This window comes from Lucilia cuprina, chromosome 4 (assembly GCF_022045245.1).
Source record: "Lucilia cuprina isolate Lc7/37 chromosome 4, ASM2204524v1, whole genome shotgun sequence".
Lineage (NCBI taxonomy): Eukaryota > Metazoa > Arthropoda > Insecta > Diptera > Calliphoridae > Lucilia > Lucilia cuprina.
Genome location: NC_060952.1, coordinates 26,895,991 through 26,915,376, shown reverse-complemented (window position 1 = coordinate 26,915,376; position 19,386 = coordinate 26,895,991). Strand labels below are relative to the sequence as shown.

At 30.9% G+C, this 19,386-nt stretch overlaps 4 protein-coding genes across 5 annotated transcripts in view; 2 read left to right on the top strand and 2 right to left on the bottom strand.

Annotated features, from left to right (window-relative positions):
* The first annotated feature begins 1,034 nt into the window (after window positions 1–1,034).
* LOC111690483 (GTP-binding protein 2) lies at window positions 1,035–7,964 on the top strand. Of its 2 annotated transcripts, none has more exons than XM_023452972.2 (3): window positions 1,035–1,348; window positions 5,203–6,831; window positions 7,274–7,962. In XM_023452972.2, the coding sequence occupies exons 2-3, from the start codon at window positions 5,251–5,253 to the stop codon at window positions 7,547–7,549; spliced, it is 1,857 nt and encodes a 618-aa protein (XP_023308740.1). In that variant the 5' UTR covers window positions 1,035–1,348; window positions 5,203–5,250; the 3' UTR covers window positions 7,550–7,962. The 2 variants fall into 2 exon arrangements, with proteins under 2 accessions (XP_023308740.1, XP_023308747.1); XM_023452979.2 differs by lacking the exon at window positions 1,035–1,348 and adding an exon at window positions 4,232–4,666 and having other exon boundaries at window positions 7,274–7,964.
* A 10-nt stretch (window positions 7,965–7,974) lies between these two features.
* On the bottom strand, window positions 7,975–10,218 carry LOC111690550 (evolutionarily conserved signaling intermediate in Toll pathway, mitochondrial). Its single transcript, XM_023453058.2, has 2 exons — window positions 9,074–10,218; window positions 7,975–8,842 (listed from the first exon to the last, which is right to left on the bottom strand). Exons 1-2 carry the CDS (start codon window positions 10,044–10,046, stop codon window positions 8,523–8,525), a joined length of 1,293 nt encoding a protein of 430 aa, XP_023308826.2. The 5' UTR covers window positions 10,047–10,218; the 3' UTR covers window positions 7,975–8,522.
* Window positions 10,219–10,576: 358 nt separating this feature from the next.
* The window catches only part of LOC111690523 (protein dispatched), a 28,028-nt gene continuing 19,218 nt past the window's right edge, over window positions 10,577–19,386 (top strand). The window contains exons 1-9 of the mRNA XM_023453023.2: window positions 10,577–11,178; window positions 13,132–13,977; window positions 14,087–14,269; window positions 14,384–14,475; window positions 16,615–16,892; window positions 17,092–17,350; window positions 18,580–18,809; window positions 18,879–19,033; window positions 19,098–19,351. Coding sequence (XP_023308791.2) covers window positions 11,047–11,178; window positions 13,132–13,977; window positions 14,087–14,269; window positions 14,384–14,475; window positions 16,615–16,892; window positions 17,092–17,350; window positions 18,580–18,809; window positions 18,879–19,033; window positions 19,098–19,351 — 2,429 coding nt within the window. The 5' untranslated portion in view covers window positions 10,577–11,046. The remainder of the gene's footprint in view (window positions 11,179–13,131; window positions 13,978–14,086; window positions 14,270–14,383; window positions 14,476–16,614; window positions 16,893–17,091; window positions 17,351–18,579; window positions 18,810–18,878; window positions 19,034–19,097; window positions 19,352–19,386) is intronic.
* On the bottom strand, window positions 14,310–15,213 carry LOC124419512. Its single transcript, XM_046949301.1, has one exon. The coding sequence runs from the start codon at window positions 15,179–15,181 to the stop codon at window positions 14,501–14,503; it is 681 nt and encodes a 226-aa protein (XP_046805257.1). The 5' UTR covers window positions 15,182–15,213; the 3' UTR covers window positions 14,310–14,500.

Below are 19,386 nucleotides of genomic sequence, written 5' to 3'. Positions count from 1 at the left end.
ACATGTAAACAATTATACGAAGTAATACACTCCCTCTTAAGAAATAATGGCGATGTCGCAAAAGATGTTCCTCAACTTAGACCTGAATTATGACTCCCAACTCGACATGGAACAATCGCCTTTTGGCAAAAAAGTTAAAAACGGTAAAACCTACAAGATTTTCACACAAACAAAAAATATTTTTCTTTTTTTCGGGTTTTAATTAGGATGGCGGTACATTAAGCACTCATATTGCCAGGTTATCACACGTTTGTCCACAGAAAACCCCACCAAACGACCTATACCTTCATATAGGAAGTTGGAGCATCCGGACTTAATTTCATCAAAAGTATTAGTGGTCTCCACCAGAAAAAAGTTTTAGAGTTTTAATGGTCTTCGTCATAAAATATTTGAGTTTAAATGGTCTCCACCAGGTTATATCGTGAGTATTTTATGGTGTCCACTAGTTAAAAACATAACCTCACTCTGAGGTAATACGAAAGCACGCGTTTAATGAAGACAACGCATAATTTAGAAAAGTTATACGAAGTAGTGCTTTAAATTAGTGCGGGGTGAGAAGTAATTCTGTCGAAAGCCCAGCAACAAGCACAAGCCTGACCGTCCTTAAGAAAAAAAAGATGACGCGAGAGTTGTTCCACAGGGTATATACTTTGTGGTTGTTCCCCAACTCAGACCTGAATTACAACTCAACAAAAAATATTAATAAAACTTTCTTTAGCTGTTGTATCATGGAATGATATATAACCGCACTCTGAGCTGTTGTTTTTTTATGCGCGTGTATTTTCAAAATATTAAAAAATGTTTAATTAGAATAGTCATATATAAAAAATATATTGCTCCAAAATGCTTAAAATAATACGCGAAATTACAAAATAAAAGTTTTTTACTGAAAAAAACACAATTATTTTTTTCGGAGTAACGATGATATGTGACTGTTAATTTTAAATAATGTGGTAACACTGTATATTTTTGAATTTCACCAATGACAAAATGAGTAAAAATTTTTGTTAAATAAATAGTAGTTTGTCAACTTTACGCGATGTAAGAGGAATATACTTTTATGCAGAAATTGCATTTAAAATAAAAATATACATAATTATTTAAAATTAGCAATTATGATAAGTTAAATAAATCTAAAACAATTTAGTTAATTTCTATAGAAATAAACAAATTAATTTTTTGAATGTATTTTGAATTAGTGAAATAAATTATTGTGTGCACAAAATTTTCAGAATTTTGCAGACAAGCAATAACAAATCTCACGCAATCGTTATTAGAAATTACTCAATCAACAAATACACACAGCACGAATTATAAATACTACTATTTTGGAATTGCACAACTTGTTGTAAGTAGAGTTTATGTTTGATTATATTTTGGTAAGAAATTTGCATACATACCGATATAAACGAAATCGACTTTAAAATTATAAAAAAATATTTACAGTTAAGGTCGAAATAAAAGCATTAATGTGATTTTTTAAATTATAAACATTCAAGATAGGTATTACCATAGTAATTCGTGACCTGTAGTGTGGAAATTTGAACTACATTTTACTTCTTAATGGAAATTATTCTAGTTAAAAAAGTAAAACTGATATCAGTCTGATACTTCCTTTTTTAAGTAAACGTTCCTGTTCATATTATTACATGCGTGTATTTGTACATTGGTACATTAATACTTAATGCATTACCCAGCAGTTCGACGGGATAGTCCGGAACTGACCACTACACCTGACTACCCAGGTGACCAACCATTTTAACATGGGCTTGTCCTACGAGGAAGTCAATCGTCACTCTACACCCTTCAAAGAGACAGTAAAGAGACGATTGCCTCCGCTCTCGCTTACAAAGGGGACACTAAAGTGACGACTGTCTTCATTCTCGTTTACAAAGAGTTTATTTGTGACGAAAGACCAAAAACATACGAATTGGAGTCAGCCAGGTGGTAAGATATTAATCAAACTAAAATTTAAAAATTTCAAGTGTCTACTCTCTAGAATACGAAGGACAATAATGTGACGATTGACCCGAAAGATTTTAATATGAGTCAACCAGATGGTGGCATATTAGTAGAAAGTAATAATCATTTCTCCAAAAGATGGGTAAAATAACTACTTTCGGAAGTACAAAAAAAGCAACTTTAAAGATTATAATCTCTAGGTTACTTGAGCACAGTAAAGAGACGTCTGCCTCCGCTCCCGCTTACAAAGGGGACACTAAAGTAACGACTGTCTTCCTTCTCGATTACAAGGGGTACATTCGTGACGAATGACCCAAAACATACGAATTACGATCATCCAGGTGGTTAACTATTATTGGAAATTACTGTCTTTTTCGTATGCTGGGTATATTAAAATGACATTTATCAAAAAAATATTAAAGCTAAAATATTTGTGCTTGTTATTTCCAAACTAAAAGTGCCAACAACACAAATTAGTTCTTATGATATTTGAGAGGGAAAGGCATATGAATGAATGCCTTTCCCTCTCAAATGTTTTCTATAAAAATCTAAACATGTTTTCGTGTCTTTATTGTTTTGTTTTCTTATATAGATATTTTGTTGATAAACAATTTTGTTTTTGGCTTGACTACGTGAAGCTTTTTTTTATATTATGCATTTGTATGTAATATATATATGTATATACATACATAACATATTTTATACATCTGTAGTGTACTATGTATAGAAAAAATGAATAAAAACAAACAATAGACAAAAATATAGCAAAAAGCCAAAAATTAACAAATATTTACAAACAAGATAGGTACATACTTACATACATATGTACATAAATGTGGGTATCTGGATAAGATATGTATGTATTAAGAGTTTTTAAAAATACATATAATTAATTTAAAAGAATAAATTATGTTGTTAAAAATTTTAACAGGTTTATTAAATTATGTACAAAAGTATGATCTAGTATTTATTTTTATGAAAGAGAATCGATTTTTTAAGGTATAGTGCCAGCTGTTTGTTAATTTTACCATATTCACCCTACGTTATATAAACATACGCTTTTTACTTGTGTATGAACGTCTTTAGTTTTAAAATTTGTAATTAAATTTGTAATATCTACAATTTTATATACCAACTCTATTAAGTATATACATTCATATATGCATCGAGAACATCCGAGAACTTGCAAAAAAGGAGTCATCAGAACATCTTTAGATATATCTGATTAATCCAAATCTATTTCTTTGCATTCGAAAATCAATTATGAAATTATTGTGTTAGAGTTTTTCCAATCGGCCTTTATTATATTTATAAATCTAAATGAATTCAGAAAATACATTGGAAGCCCATTAAACGAAAAATATTAATCTCTAACCAACTTTCAAGGAAGTTGTATACTAGGAATGATTTATGATGGGTCTTGACAAAAAGGGTATGGTCTAATAAATTGTAAAATGGTATCGTACCCCAAATGTTGTAGGTACACATATTAGTCCAAGATATACTCTCATATTACCAATAAACAAATTTGATAAAATGGTGGTGTTGTCGTATAAAAATATTTTTGATTCTAAATTGGAGGAAGCTCGTTCCATAGGAAGTAGGCCATTACATGGTTGTCGACTTACTGATGCTAAATCAAATCGTTAAAAGACCTCGTGTATAACATCATTTAAGGCTTTCTGAATAAATTCCTATATATTTGTTGATATTCGGCCACGACATGTGTCATTAAGCCCCTCAAAACCGTTGTCGGAAGGACATCAAGTTCCAGAGGTTCATAAATCCAAATTCTAAATTAAATCTTTACAAAAATGACTGATGTTGTACTGGCACACATTAATTAGTAATATTTTAGATGAAAGTGCTTTCGTTTTTGTTTTATTTTAAAAATAGTTGAACTTAAATCGAATACTCCTATTATTTTGAACAATAGATTTTGTATATAAATTTAGAAAAATATATATTTTTTATATAAATTTCTTCAACGTTCAAAATAACGGTTAAAAAAATTAGAGAACTAGTTAAATAAATAAATTATAAAAATATTTAATTAAAAATGTAAATCTTTCAGTAAAAAATTTATTTTCAAAATTTTTCAAATTTTCACTCCTATATTTTGAACACAACTGTATATATATAAAAATGATTTTCTGGATTTGTCCAATATTTGTGTACTATATATTTAAAGCTTTCAAATTATTCATAATATTAAGGAATCTTATATTTATGCTTAAAAATAAAAAAATCAGATGTAAAATTGAAATACACCTAATAGAGTATATTGGTAGTCGTTCATTGATTAAACACCATCTATTACCATTATTACGTACGTTCTGTTGTTTCTTTCGTTTTTTTCTGTTTTTGTACTTTTATTCTTTGTCTTTGTGCGAAGGCTTCCAACATGCATACATGAACAATTTATTCAGTTTTGGCGCAGCACTTCGCCAGACAACTACAAAAAGCCAAAGAAAAAAATTACTGTGAAAACATACTAACAAAATATGTACAAGATACATACTATATAAATAATAATAATAAAGTTAGTAAAAATAAGTTAAAAACGTTGTATTTAATTCGACGTTAGAACTAAAGTCAATCATTTGATACAAAACTATTAAAATATTACCGTTAAAGACGTGTTTAAATTTGGTTATTTTTTGTAAAAAAAGTGTAATAAAAACATATTTCAAATACCTATAAGGTAAACAATTTGTGAAGATTTTGTAATAGATTTATAAAAAAATATAAAAAAAACCCTAGTGTATTTCTTAAAAGTTTTTGCATATTTTTTTTTTAAATTACCATTTTAAGGCAATAATTTTAGACATACATATAAGGAATACTAAATGTGTATGTATGGCCAAATGTAGATTAAAGAAGAAAAACAAAATATCCCATCTAAACACTTTTTTGTTTATTTCAAGGTCATTGCAAATTTGTTTCTCTTTCTTCTTTACGTTATACTAAACAAAAACTATTGTTGTTTTGTAGTTTTCCGTTTTTTCTAGTCTTAAGCCAATTTTTAAAAGATTTTAACAAAGAGGATACATTTGTTTACAAAAACTTGTGTTTTTTTTGGTAGTAGAATGCAGTGGTGGTCAATTAATTAAAACAAATGATTTTTGTTATTGATCGACGTACGCCTTGTGTAAATAAATAAATTTATATGAATTATTACATACATATTTTAAAATATACACACACACATGAATTCATATGCATTTTTATTACTTTCAGCAAACAAAAAGGAATCAAACAACTTTAAACATATAATTAAATAAAAAAATGGACTCTTTTCTGAGTCTTTTTGATCCAAATCAACCAGATGATGGTTTTGATGAAGAACCCGATTTACGTAACAGTAATTCCAGTGATTCAAATACAAATATCAGTAGTGGTCAAAGTGGCAATTCTGGCGGCAGTAGCAGTGAAAGTGAATTGGATAATCGCAATAATAATTCCAACAGCAACAACAATAGCAGCAATAATAAAAAAATAATAATTGATTTTGATCAAGGTATATTGCCACCCGAACCACAACTAGGAAATATTGAATACAAATTAAAGTTAATAAGTCCGTCAAAACAAAGATTTGAACATTTGGTAACACAGATGAAATGGCGTTTGAGAGAGGGACATGGCGAAGCCATCTATGAAATAGGGGTATCTGATTCCGGTCATCTGCATGGTCTCAATGAGAAAGACATGAATGCATCTCTCTGTACGCTTAAACAAATGGCCCATAAATTGGGCGCCAGTACATCGGTATTAAGGCGAAAATATGTGGCAGGCCGCAGATCAGTAGCTGAAGTTTTGGTGCGAAAAATACCAGATGATCAGCACAATATTGAAGTGAGGGTAGCTGTTTTAGGTGGTGCAGATGCTGGCAAATCCACACTATTGGGTGTATTAACGCAAGGTGAATTTGACAATGGCCGAGGAAGAGCACGTTTAAATATGTTTAGGCATATGCATGAAATACAGTCGGGTCGCACATCCTGTATTTCACATGAGACTCTGGGTTTTGATGCCCAAGGAAATATAATTAATTACAAATACAATGAAATGATGACAGCAGAAGAAATTAGTGATCGTTCTACAAAACTAGTGACATTTATGGATTTGGCCGGTCATCGGCGTTACATGCGCACCACAGTTCAAGCTTTATCTGGATATTCACCACACTATGCCATGCTAGTTGTGTCCGCCGGCGGTGGCTTTAATGGTACTAGTCAAGAACACTTATCAATTGTGCGAGCTTTGGATATGCCCTTCTTTGTGGTCATAACAAAAACAGACATCACTTCTCCCGAGCAAACTATACAAGAGCTTAAGAATTTGCTAACCTCGATCGGTTGTCGAAAAGTACCGTTTGTTGTGACAAACACTGACGAAGTTATATCGGCTGGTTCGAATCAATTTTCCGAAAACATTGTACCCATATTCTGTGTATCTAATGTAACGGGCTCTGGCTTAAATCTAGTCACTCGTTTTCTCTATGTTCTTTCGCCTGGAGTTAGCAATTCGGAAAAGGAACGCCTTGAACAGGAATCATGTGAATTTCATATAGATGAAATATTTCGTGTATCTGAAGTTGGTCCAGTTGTGGGTGGTTTATTGGTAAAAGGTGTCCTAACAGAAAATATGCCCATGAAAATAGGACCACTACCTTGCGGTAGTTTTCATTCAGTTACTGTTCATACTATACATCGTAATAAGGCACCATGTCGAGTAGTTAGGGCTGGTCAAAGTGCATCACTATCGTTTACACCAAATCAACAATTACCATCGTTACGTAGTGGCATGGTTCTACTAGCTGATTCTGGAAATAATGACGATGAGCCGTGTGGTACACTATTTTTCCAGGTTAATTTCTTTTTACTGAAATATTTTTTTAATAATTAAATCTGTATATAGTTTTTAAATTTTATGTTTGGGTAAAGATATAGATTTATTAGTAAAATCAAAGATTTTTGTGAAAATTTAAATTTAGTGTCTGATATATGTATAGTTTAAAAGTTTTGTATTTGGTAAAAATCTAGATTTTAGTGAAAAATAGTTTTTATTTAAAGGTTTAGTTTTAGTAAATGGATTGCGATAACTATTTAGCAATGTCCGCCTGTCATGTTTGGCAAAAATATTTTTTTAGAAACCCCAGAGTTCAGGGATGATTTTGAGAAGAGAAAAATAAGCAAAATGGGTATATATAAAGGGATAACAGGAATATATCTAGAATTTTCTAAATATTTCAGATGCTTTCTTTAAACATTGCTCTTTCTTATTATTAATTAAATAAATTTTCTTACAGGCCAAAGTATCGGTATTATTTCATGCTACTGCCATTTATGTGGGATTCCAGACAACTGTACATATTGGTAGTATAAGACAAACAGCCATTATACGCGGCATAATGGGCGGCGAAAAAATTGGCACTAATGACAGTGCATCAGTGATGTTTCAATTCGTTGGCCATCCTGAGTATGTACGTCCCGGCATGCGAGTACTATTCCGCGAAGGATCTAACAAAGGAATAGGCGTGGTAACACAAGTTTTTCCCCTTAACAAAGCCATAGGACAACGTTAAAACGACCGCAAAACTAAAATAATTTTAATTGTTACAAAGTACATTTTAACTAAGTAGAAAAAAAATAACTCTTAACTTATACAGAAACGCCTACATTTCGAAATCCCTCAAACAAATTGTACCTCAGATATTGTAGAAAAAAATATAATTTTTTCACTTTGGACTTGAATATTTTTAGTATAGAATTATTTTTTATTTAACCTTAAAAGGAATAAGCGATTTAAGCACATTTTAGAAATGTTTCTCTTTTTTATAAAGTTGTAAAAATATATACCATACATACATAGGTTTTTGTGTATAGATCCTGATAAATATTTAATATTTTTTTCAGTAAATTAAGGAATTAATGAAGTATTTTTTATTTTTGTTGTTTCAGTTTTTTACTGTGATTTTTAATTTATATTAATACAGACAAATTATAAGAATTAAATTGAATAGAATATTTTTTATTTAAATACATAATAACATATATGTATATATTTTATGTTTATCATCATATCATTCTTTCATTGTAAGAGACTAGCCTAGCATGTATTTTAAATGAATTTTTTGTTTCGTTTGAGAAATTTTAGTTCAAAATAGAATCCAAACATATATTCAAAATAATAATTTAATTTGTCATCGTTTTCTATTAATGAAATAAAAAATGTACTTAAATGAAATAAGTATTTCTCCTAAAAGCATATTCTTTTTTGTTATCAAAATTAATATTTAACAATAATTAATTGTATGCATATAAAAGGATAGAATTACATTTACGTATATGACTCTACAATATTTGAATTTTATCCCATATATTTACACAATGCTCTCTTTAATTTTTTGTGTTCAAAAAAAGAATAAAAATAAATTAATTATAATTTAAATAAAACATTAAAAAAATAAACAAAATTTCATAATAGTATTTAACTATTAAAATATTTAATTTTTAACAGTGTTTTTCTATTAACATTTAACGCTTTAAAACAGTTTGCTATCTCGTTAAGTCCTCAGTTGTGTTGTTATCTTTACTCGGTACATTGATTCCCTCCGTTTGGCCTTCAATTTGTATGGCTTTTTCTCCAACTTTCGAATGAAAACGAAATAGTATGGGTATTTCACCTAAAGATGGATTGCCGTTAACTTCTAATAAACGTACCCAGGATAGAAGGGAATCTTTGGTTGATGTTCCAGTTGCACATATGGCAAAAATTGTGCCATCATCTTGTTGATGTACTGAACGAACTTTGCCAACTTGATATTGTTTTTTGGTGGTTGGTCTTCCAAACAATGGTACATTTAGACGTGTAACATCTGAAATGAAATTAAAAAAATAAAAAGTGATACTAAACCCATTTGTACGTATTGTATAACAATTTCTATGAAAGATTCGATCAATTACGAACCAAACTACAGAATTTGAGTCGTTAAAATATTTCAACAGTATTTAATAAATATGGTTTTAATGGAAGAACCACATTGCAATCTAAAGGATAATATTTCAAGTACAACATAACCTACAACAGTTGACAATACATTACTAACCATCTTCATCTACTTCCTGGTTGTTTAGACTTTTCAAAAACTCCATATCGGGATCGGCTCGTAAGGTAAAATAATGTATAGATCGATTTCTTAGCCAAATTAAGAACGGACCCTCTATATATAAAGCCTTATTGCGGGGATGATCTTTTAAGAGTTGAGCTTGATCACAACTCATACCACTGACAATCCACGTTTGATCTAAAGCATCTTTAACATCTTTCGTATCGTATACAGAAATCTGTGAACGACTATCCACAGTACACATACGTTCCACGGCCAATTTGGCAATTGTCAGGGTGTCATCTGGGACTGGATTGGGAAGAGGCCATGGTGAGGCATTCTTAAATTTTGGCATCCAATACATCATGCGCCAGTACTTGCGCAACGGATGGCCTTGACGACCGAAAATATTTAATAACATGGCTTCCATTTCATAATCGGGCATAACACCCAAATCTTCCATCTGTTCGAGTAAGTCTATTATGCACTGCTGTTGTTTGGGATAATGCTGGAATTCAGCTTGGAACAAATTTTTCGGTATCATTTTTCCTTTGGGCATGACATTAATCAAGGCCTTGTATACTTCCAAATCGTGTTCTACGCCAAATTCGGACATATGTTTCATAGCGGCGTATATGAATTCGACATGATTGCGTCGATGTACATCACGTTCGGTGAATATACTGACCATGCTTAAATAAACATCTTTCGTTTTCTCTGAAGCTGATGCAAATGGATTTCTAACTGCTGGAACAAATGTTCTTGGAGGTGTTCTTTTCGTTTGTTGTTGTTGTTCATTTTTATCATCATTCGCTTCACGAGTTTCTTCATTCAATTTGGAAGATTTTTTGTTATCCGTACAGTAGGTTTTCCAATTAGTTCGTTCAACTATTTGTTGCGTTCCACTTGGCACTGTCATCGCTGCCATTCGATGTGGATAACGTTGTAGTATAAATTTTAACTGTCTCAACATTTTGCAAGATATTTAATTCAATTTAAATTGGAAAATCAAAATAATGTACTGGTTTCCAAAAAAAAGTTGTTGCAAAACAGTTTTTTTAGAAGACGGCTGATAGCCGCTTTTTGCCTATTAAGAGTTGCCAGACCTTGGTTAAGCGATAGAAAAATCTCAAAACGTTTATGTAAATTAAGGTTCATATTTGTAACAGAAATTTATATAAGTTTTTAGCTCTAGCGACCTTTATTTGAAAAATCGATTCTTCGATTTTTTTACAAAATCCATCATCTTTGTTGAGACAACAAACTCCACTTCGACTTTTTTTTGACAAAAAAATATTCTTTGATTATTTTACAGTCAATTCATAAATCCCACTTAAAATACACAGAGATTTCTAAATAAAAGATAATTTTATTAGCTCAGCTGTTCATTGTTTACATTTTTTTTACATATACTTGTATACAGTCTTGAAACGTATGGTTGTCAAACACTATATAAACATTTGACAATCTTGCGTTTGCTCTCAAATTCTGGAACCTTGTTAAGTATGCAATGAACACATACGAAAAGGAAGAAAGAAAATTTTCAGCAATAAAAATAGGAAGTTTTTTTACTTGTTTAAATTTTGGGATTTAATTATATTTAACTTAATGTGAATTAATCAAGTCACTTGAAATTTAATGCAACTAATATTACGTTTTATTAATATAATGAATTAAAATGTAAATATACGCAAGCAACAATTTAAAAAAAGTGCAAACTATTTGCGTAAAAAATTCAATAGAGAAAAAAACAAAAATTAAAAGGAGAAACAAAAAGGAATAGAAATATTAAAAACACTGAGACACCAAATGAGTACCCTTGTCCAAAAAAGCAGTTCCCTATAATCATAAGGAATTTATTCAACAATATGATGTACAGAGGAAATAAAAATAATAAAAAATGAAACAAGAAGTTGTTAAAATATAAAGGACTTTTTGATATTAAATGTAAAAGTTTTATAAGAAGTAAAAAAATGCAGTGGTATTATAATGTTTTAGTTCGTCGGCCATATCTAATGGTTGTTTTTATTGCCGTTCTATGTATAGCTTGTATTATTGTATCCTTAACTACAAATAATTTACCAGATTTTACAGATCCAACATTGGTAAGTCATATTAAGTAATATGGAATAAAGCTAGTTATTGTTATACCATGAGAAGAGTACATATATACATACATTCTATGTCTGTATGTAGGAATAAGTTTGTCATTCTGTTTGAAATTTTCACAATATGTACAATGTTTTTGCTTGTTTATAACAATTGTTATATTATTGTTATAATTGTTATGTTTAAACAGTAACCCACTGGAAACAACAACAATAGCGTTTAGTATTTGTGATTGTTTTGAATGTATTTTTTGTCACAGTGCCCAGCAGTTGGACAAAGAGTCCAACTGCTGGGCACAGTAAGACAGTAATTTCCACTAATAGTTACCCACCTGGATGATCGTAATTCGTATGTTTTGGGTCAATCGTCACGAATGTACCCTTTGTAATCGAGAATGAAGACAGTCGTCACTTTAGTGTCCCCTTTGTAAGCGGGAGCGGAGACAGTCGTCTCTTTACTGTCCTTAAGTAATCTTGAGATTATACTCTTAAAAGTTGTTTTTTTGTTGTACTTCCGAAAGTAGTTATTTTACCCATCTTTTGGAGAAATGATTATTACTTTCTTCTAATATGCCACCATCTGGTTGACTCAAATTTATAACTTTTGGGTCAATATTCACATTATTGTCCCATAGTATTCTGGAGAGTAGACACTTGAAATTTTTAAATTTTAGTTCCATTAATATCTTTCGTCAGAAATAAACTCTTTGTAATCGAGAATGAAGACAGTCGTCACTTTAGTGTCCCCTTTGTAAGCGAGAGCGGAGACAATCGTCTCTTTACTAGCTCTGTGTAGGGTGTAGAGTGACGATTGACTTCGTCGTAGGACAAGCCCATGTTAAAATGGTCGGTCACCTGGGTAGTCAGGTGGCTAGGGGCCAACACAAGTGGTAGGTTAAGTGGTCAGTTCGGGACTGTCCCGTCGAACTGCTGGGTGACGGGAAACAATTTATAAACGAAATGCGAAAATATTACGAAAAATTCTGAATTTAAAGTCAATGGTAAAGGGTATATAAAATTCGGCACAGCATTCTAACTTGTTATACCCTACACCAATATAGTGGGGAGGGTATTATGCGTTTTTACTGATGTTCTTAACAGCCAAAAATATTTGCCCTACACCTGACTTAAAAGGAATCGGCTAACTTTCTAAGTCTATTTGGCTGTGTTTGTTCGTCTGTTTGACCATCTGAGTGTCTATGTAATACTTTTGCGCACGATTCACGTCGAATTTGTTGACCAAATGACGAAGCTTTTTGAAAATGGTTTAACTCGTTACATTATTTCGCCTGGCACCCATACGAACATATTACCCGAATATGACCCAGTATATCGACAAATATCGGCAACACTTTTTTATAAGTCTACCTATTTTGATAATGACAGGTCTGTGTTGGGGAACAACTCTCGCGTCATCGCTTTTATTTCTTAAGGACGGTCAGGCTTGTGCTTGTTGCTGGGCTTTCTACAGAATTACTCCTCACCCCGCACTAATTTAATGCACTACTTCGTATAACTGTTCTAAGTTATACGTTGTCTTCATTAAACGAGTGCTTTAGTTTTACCTCAAAGTGAGGTTATGTTTTTAACTGGTGGAGACCATAAAATACTCACGATATAACCTGGTGGAGACTATTAAAACTCCGAAACTTTTTTCTGGTGTAGACCATTAATACTTTTGATAAAATTAAGTCCGGATGCTCCAACTTCCTATATGAAGGTATAGGTCGTTTGGTGGGGGTTTTCTCTGGACAAACGTGTGATATCCTGGCAATATGAGTGCTTAATGCACCGCCATACTAATTAAAACCAAAAAAAAAATGATAGGGCATCCTTCAGAAATTGTCTTGAAGGTCATATTTTTAATTATAGGCCCTAATTATAATACTATATTAGCAGCGTGAAATATATTTGACGTTTGATAAGCCAATTTAAAATCTTTACTTACAGGGTTTCGAAACTCGTGGTACTGAAATCGGTAAACGTTTAATTGCTTGGCATAATTTATTACAAGAAACTGGTCCTTCAAATTTATTAGTAGCGGATCCAAATGATCTAACGCTTATGAATAGAGCCCATAATACGGAACGAAGTGAATTTGATATTAATGGTTATCCAACGATAACAAGAAAAAATAAAAAACGTAAAAATCGTAGACCGAAAAATAGACACAAACAGAGAAAAGAAAATCTAAAGAAAAAATCTAATGCTGAATTAACCAAAAAATTAATAACATTCAAGGAGCGTTTAAAAGGTAAAACATCAAAAAAAGATCCTAACGATGGAGAAAAAAACTCAACACAATCTTTGTCCACTGTTTGGCATGGAGATAGTGGAATATTTAAAGATTATGAAATAACAAATGATACATTAGTATCATCACCGGCTTCAATTGCCATGGGCGATCATGAAATTGCTTACGGACGTAATATGACATTTGTCGATGAGGATGATCAACGTGATCGTATACATGCTAAGAAGAGTACATGGAGTATATTGATTAATGGAAATATAAGTGAAAAAGTTCGTTTCCCAATAGAAGGTTATTTTTGTGATTCACCTGCAAAAGAATACGCTCATTTTGTTGTTGAGCGTATAGGTCCAAATTCGACGGACTCTTTATTTGATCTCAATGGCCTGTTAGCCATGTGTCAACTACAAGATCAAATTACTAGAGTACAAGATTACGGAGAATATTGTCAGCGAGAATTAATAAGTAATAATTGTTGTCGCCCCTGGTCTTTGTCTAATTATGCTGCTTTATTAGCTAACAAAAGTTCTTGCTTTGATCTAACAGTAAGTAATTACTTTTTTAGTAATAATAATATGCAATTGTTGTTTTTTATTTTTTTTATCTTATAAGGAATAATGATTACATTTATCTACATATATATTTTATTTTCAGCATGACGATGTCTTATTACTAAACAATCTTTTGTCATCCTGTTTTGAATACTTTCACGATTTAAAGTTAAGCAATGATTGTAGTGAAATTAACAAATGTTATGCACCACTGGATTGTACGCGTAATAATATAGTATTTAATATTCTTCACTATTTAACTGACTATAATTTTATAAAAATTAATGTAAGTATTTCTGATAAATAACCAAATTTTAAATATGTGTTTAGTTGAATTCAATACAATGTTTATTTTAATATTAACGTCTAATGATAATACATTATTGTAATTAATTTTCAGGACACTAATATTTTTCTCAAATACTCAATGATTTTTGTACCAGTTCCCCATTCAACAAAAATTTTGCCATTATTTCATGAATGGGAAAAAGTGTAAGTATTTTATTACCAATTCTATTTAGATTTTTCTCAATGTATAACGATCAATTGGACCCGGCATTGTTGGCTTTGTGTAGAGTTTACCCAATAATGATATTTCATCGTGATATGTAGTACGACCACAATGAAGAATTTTTTTTAAATCATTTTTTAATTCAAGTTTATTTTCCTTTAATGCCACTCCCTGCCATATTTCTTTAAAATTTTCCAATTCTTTAATACGTTCAAAATATGTACGATATGTTGTCTCCTCATACTTCATACGAACTGGTTGTTTCTCTAATTTTGCAAAACGTCTCTTTTCAGTCGATGGAGTAAATACTTCAGGTGAGAATACAAGTTGATACGATGTCTTGTTGATATTTTTAAAGATTTCATCAATTATTTTCTTGTCTGTTTTTGGTGATTCGATATAAAGTTTAAATAAATCTTTTTTGCAATATTTAAAACGTTTTAAAAAATCTTCATAATTTTCAGCGTTCAATTGCATCTCTGGCCATATTTTACTTTTAATTTGTTGATTATTCCATTGTAAATTATTAGCAATGTGACCGCTTATTAATTCTATATCGCAAGGTTTCTGCAATTTGGCTCTTATAGGCATTGTAATTTTCCCATAGGGCAAAAAATGTTCACGATGTGTTGTTGTGGTTTCAACGGGACACGAGCATATTTTCTCAGTTTTATTAGAATTTTTCATTGTAGGAAATAAATTGTGGGTATTTGAAAGATATTTGTATGTTAATTAATAAAAACAAATATGTTTTTTTTTTAATTTCACAGCTAGATTACATTTTATGATTTTTATACCCTTCACCTTCGTAAGAAGGGTATATATAAGTTTGTCATTCCGTTTGTAATTTCTATAATATAATTTTCCGACCCTATAAAGTATATATATTCTTGATCCTTATAGATAGCGGAGTCGATTAAGTTATGTCCGTCTGTCTGTCCGTCTGTCTGTGTGTTTGTTGAAATCAGTTTTTAGAGGTCCCCAGATATCGGCGAGATCCGAATCTTCAATAATTCAGTTAGACATGCTTTCGAGAAGATCGCTATTTAAAATCAGCAAAATCGGTCTATAAATAACGGATATATGAGCAAAACGAGACAACCTCTGAAAATTTCATCAAAAAAGCCACATTTTTTTTCATGCTTTGTTAAAAAAGCAACAACAACACAGTGAATTGGATAAAGATGTACATGTGCGTGTGTATGTATTTGGTTTTATTCAGATGTATATTTTTTTGTATGGTTTAACAAGAACAAGGAGATAAAGCAGTAATATGTTGGTAATACAGCTCATATTTGTTTGAGGGTGGTAATACAGTTTGACGGGTGCTTCAAATTCGGGTGAAAAACCTATGAATTTTACATTAACGTGTCATTGGAGGGTTGTTGTTTACAACTCTGAACTACATCTAATCTTAGGTTTAGAAGCAGTAAAAATCCGATATTTGGATGTCAAAAATCACATTGTCTCATGAAAATTTAACTGTTTTTTTTTACCAAAACTTGATGTACTTCAAATATATTATTTGTAATGACTTTTCTACATCTCTTTTCTTACTTTAACTCGCATTTTTAGAAGAGATTAAGATTTGTAAAGTATGACATTAATTATTTATACCTTACACCACTTTTGTGGGGAGGGTATATTGGGTTTGTGCTGATGTTTGTAACATACAAAAATATTCGTCCTATACCCACCTTAATATATACCAATCGGCTTAGAATCATTTTCTGAGTCGATTAAGCTATGTCCGTCCGTCTGGCTGGCTGTCCATGTAAACCTTGTGCGCAAGGTACAGGCCGCAATTTTTAAGATAATTGGATGAAATTTGGCACACACGCTTCTTTTGGCCCAAGGACGAAGACTACTGAAAATGGTTAAAATCGGTCCATTATTTCAACTAGCCCCCATACAACCGTATGGGGGCATTTACTAATGATTATACTTTTTACTAATTTGAAAAATTTATGTTCGCTGTTTTGAAATGGTGTTTATTAAGTAATTAAAAATTTTTAAAAATATTTTAAGTGGCTTGTAAAGTTATAATTTCCCAGTTGATCGTTAGGTTATTATAAATAATAACAATTCATAATATTTAAAAACATATTTTTTATTTTCAGAGATTTAAGCAATGAAATAGTACGCGTTGCAGCCATGGATTTGGGTTTGGAGAATGAATTGTTTAACGAATTACTTTTAACCGATGCATGGCTGGTGGCATTGGGCGGAATTTTTGTTATGACCTGTATGTGGTTGTATACCACTTCAGTATTTGTAACTTTAATGACATGTATAGCTGTGATATTCTCATTAGGTTTAGCTTATTTTATTTATACACTAGTTTTCGAAATGACATTTTTCCCATATATGAACCTGCTAGCTGTGGTAGTTATTATTGGTAAGTGTGTTAAAATAATGAATATAAAAAATATCTTTGATGTAAGGAAGAAAATATAATTTAAAGATTTTTTTTCAATTCCCAATTTATAAAATGAAAATGTCTATTTTTATCTTAAGTTTTCGATTTATAGATTATTTTCGATACCTTTTTTTGTGTTTCCAATTTTATAAATTTTTTATGTATTTTCTTATGCAAGGTATTGGTGCTGATGATGCTTTTATTTTTGTGAAAATTTGGCAATGTGTTTTAATGGAAAGATTTTCAAAAATGTCAACTGTTACCACAAAGTCCTTAACGAACACCGCTACCGATACCGAACAAACAGAGACTTTGCAAAATTTAATGGCTTTAACTTTAAAACATGCATCAATATCAATGTTTGTGACATCGGTAACAACAGCGGGAGCTTTCTACGCCTCCTATACAAGTTATATAACAGCTATAAAATGTTTTGGGTAAATAAAAATATTTTCTTTATTTCACAACATTTTTAAGCAAAAACGAGTAAGAGTTCTATATTCGGCTGTGCCGAATCTTATATACCCTTCACCATGATGTGTTAAAAAAACAGTCATTACGAATATTATTACAAAAAATCAAAAATACCAATTGTAGCCCATTTTATACGATCTAAATTAATCCAAAAAGTCCCTTTTTGTAGGTTCTTACCTAGTCAAGGCTCTACATGCTAAATTTCATGTTTCTAGGTTCAATATTATAGAAAATTCAAAAAGTACCTTTTGTAGAACGAAAAAGTACCAAAAAGTCCCCTTTTATGTGTTCTGGACTATTCCGGGCTTTACATACTTAATTTCATGTTTCTATGTTCAATATTATAGAAAAATCAAAAAGTACCTTTTGCAGAACGAAAAAGTACCAAAAAGTCCCCTTTAATGTGTTCTCATCTAATCCGGGCTCTACGTACTTAATTTCATGTTTCTAGCCAATAATAACGTAACGTAGCGTCATATTCATTCATTGATTTGTGTTTACCTAGTCAAGGTCCTACATTCTAAATTTCATGTTTCTAGGTTCAATACTATAGCAAAATTAAAAAAGTACCTTATGTAGAATGAAAAAGTACCAAAAAGTTCCCTTTAATGTGTTCTCATCTAATCCGGGCTCTACGTACTTAATTTCATGTTTCTAGCCACAAACAACGTAACGTAACGTCATATTAATTCTTTGATTTGTGTTTATAAACAAGAAACCACAATAACAAAAAATTTACCGTTTGATAATGTGTTTTGTTTTTGTTTGTTTATTATTGTTTTGTACAAGCATGCACGAAAAATGTAAATTTTTCATGAAATTTTCAGAGATGGTCTCGGATTTTTACTCATATCTTCATTATTTATGGACCGATTGGACTGATTTTAAATAGCGTTCTATTCGATCGTATTTCCAATAAAATTATTGAAAATTCGGATCTCGCAGATATCTGGGGTCTTCTGAAAACTGATTTCAACATACACACAGACAGACAGACAGACGGACATGGCTAAATCGACTCCGTTATCTATAAGGATCCAGAATATATATAACAGAATGACAAACTTATATATACCCTTCTCACGAAAGTGAAGGGTATAATTATATTGTCATTAAAGAAAGAAATATTTCACTGCTAACATTATTTGTTTAATAATCAGGATTTTAAACTCTTTGCAAAATTTTCTTTTAGAGTTTTTGCCGGCACGGCTGTTATAACAAACTACATTTTAATGATCACATGGTTACCAGCTTCTATATCGATTATGGAGCGTTTATCTTCGTGTACAACATGCAGTAAACTACAAATTCAAAAAATTTTAATCATGATCAACAAGTCAATTAATAGTTTTTGCACTAAATTAGAATCTTTTATAACAACAGCGATTTTATGTTATGCACCTCTATGGTTTTCAATATTTGGTAATTCAAAAATCACAAAAACATATATAAAATCGTGTTTTTAATATTATCTTTTTTTTCTACTTTTAGGCATACTTGGTATTTGTAGTGCTATTGTGGTGTTATATAAACCAGGTTTGCAATTACCAGAAAATTCACATTTTCAACTATTTGTTTCCAAACATCCTTTCGAAATTTACAATTCAAAGTTGAAAAATGAATTTTGGTTTGAAAAATCAATGATGGTATGATGTTAAAATCAAATATACTGCTTAGAGTTTAAATTTAAAATATATCTTTTACTTTTAGAATTTTGAAAACTATAAATTCTCTTTACGTTTTGTTTGGGGAATACAACCTATTGATGATGGCGACTATGCCAATCCTTATGCCTATGGAAACTTACATTATGACAATAATTTTAATGTATCAACAAAAGCAGCTCAAATTTGGCTTCTATCGTTTTGCCAAAATATTAGACAGCAACCATTTTATCAATTAACCTTTGGTATGCTTTTACCAAATTGTTTTATAGAAAATTTTATAACGCTAATGCAAAGAATGTAAGATTGTCATTCTCTCTATCGCTTTATTTAAT

Coding starts and splice junctions, on each gene's coding strand:
- LOC111690483 (XM_023452979.2), top strand. CDS start 5,251: ATGGACTCTTTTCTGAGTCTTTTTGATCCAAATCAACCAGATGATGGT. Junction 6,832..7,273: donor GTGGTACACTATTTTTCCAG/GTTAATTTCTTT, acceptor ATTTTCTTACAG/GCCAAAGTATCGGTATTATT.
- LOC111690550 (XM_023453058.2), bottom strand. CDS start 10,046: ATGTTGAGACAGTTAAAATTTATACTACAACGTTATCCACATCGAATG. Junction 8,843..9,073: donor CCAGGAAGTAGATGAAGATG/GTTAGTAATGTA, acceptor ATTTCATTTCAG/ATGTTACACGTCTAAATGTA.
- LOC124419512 (XM_046949301.1), bottom strand. CDS start 15,181: ATGAAAAATTCTAATAAAACTGAGAAAATATGCTCGTGTCCCGTTGAA.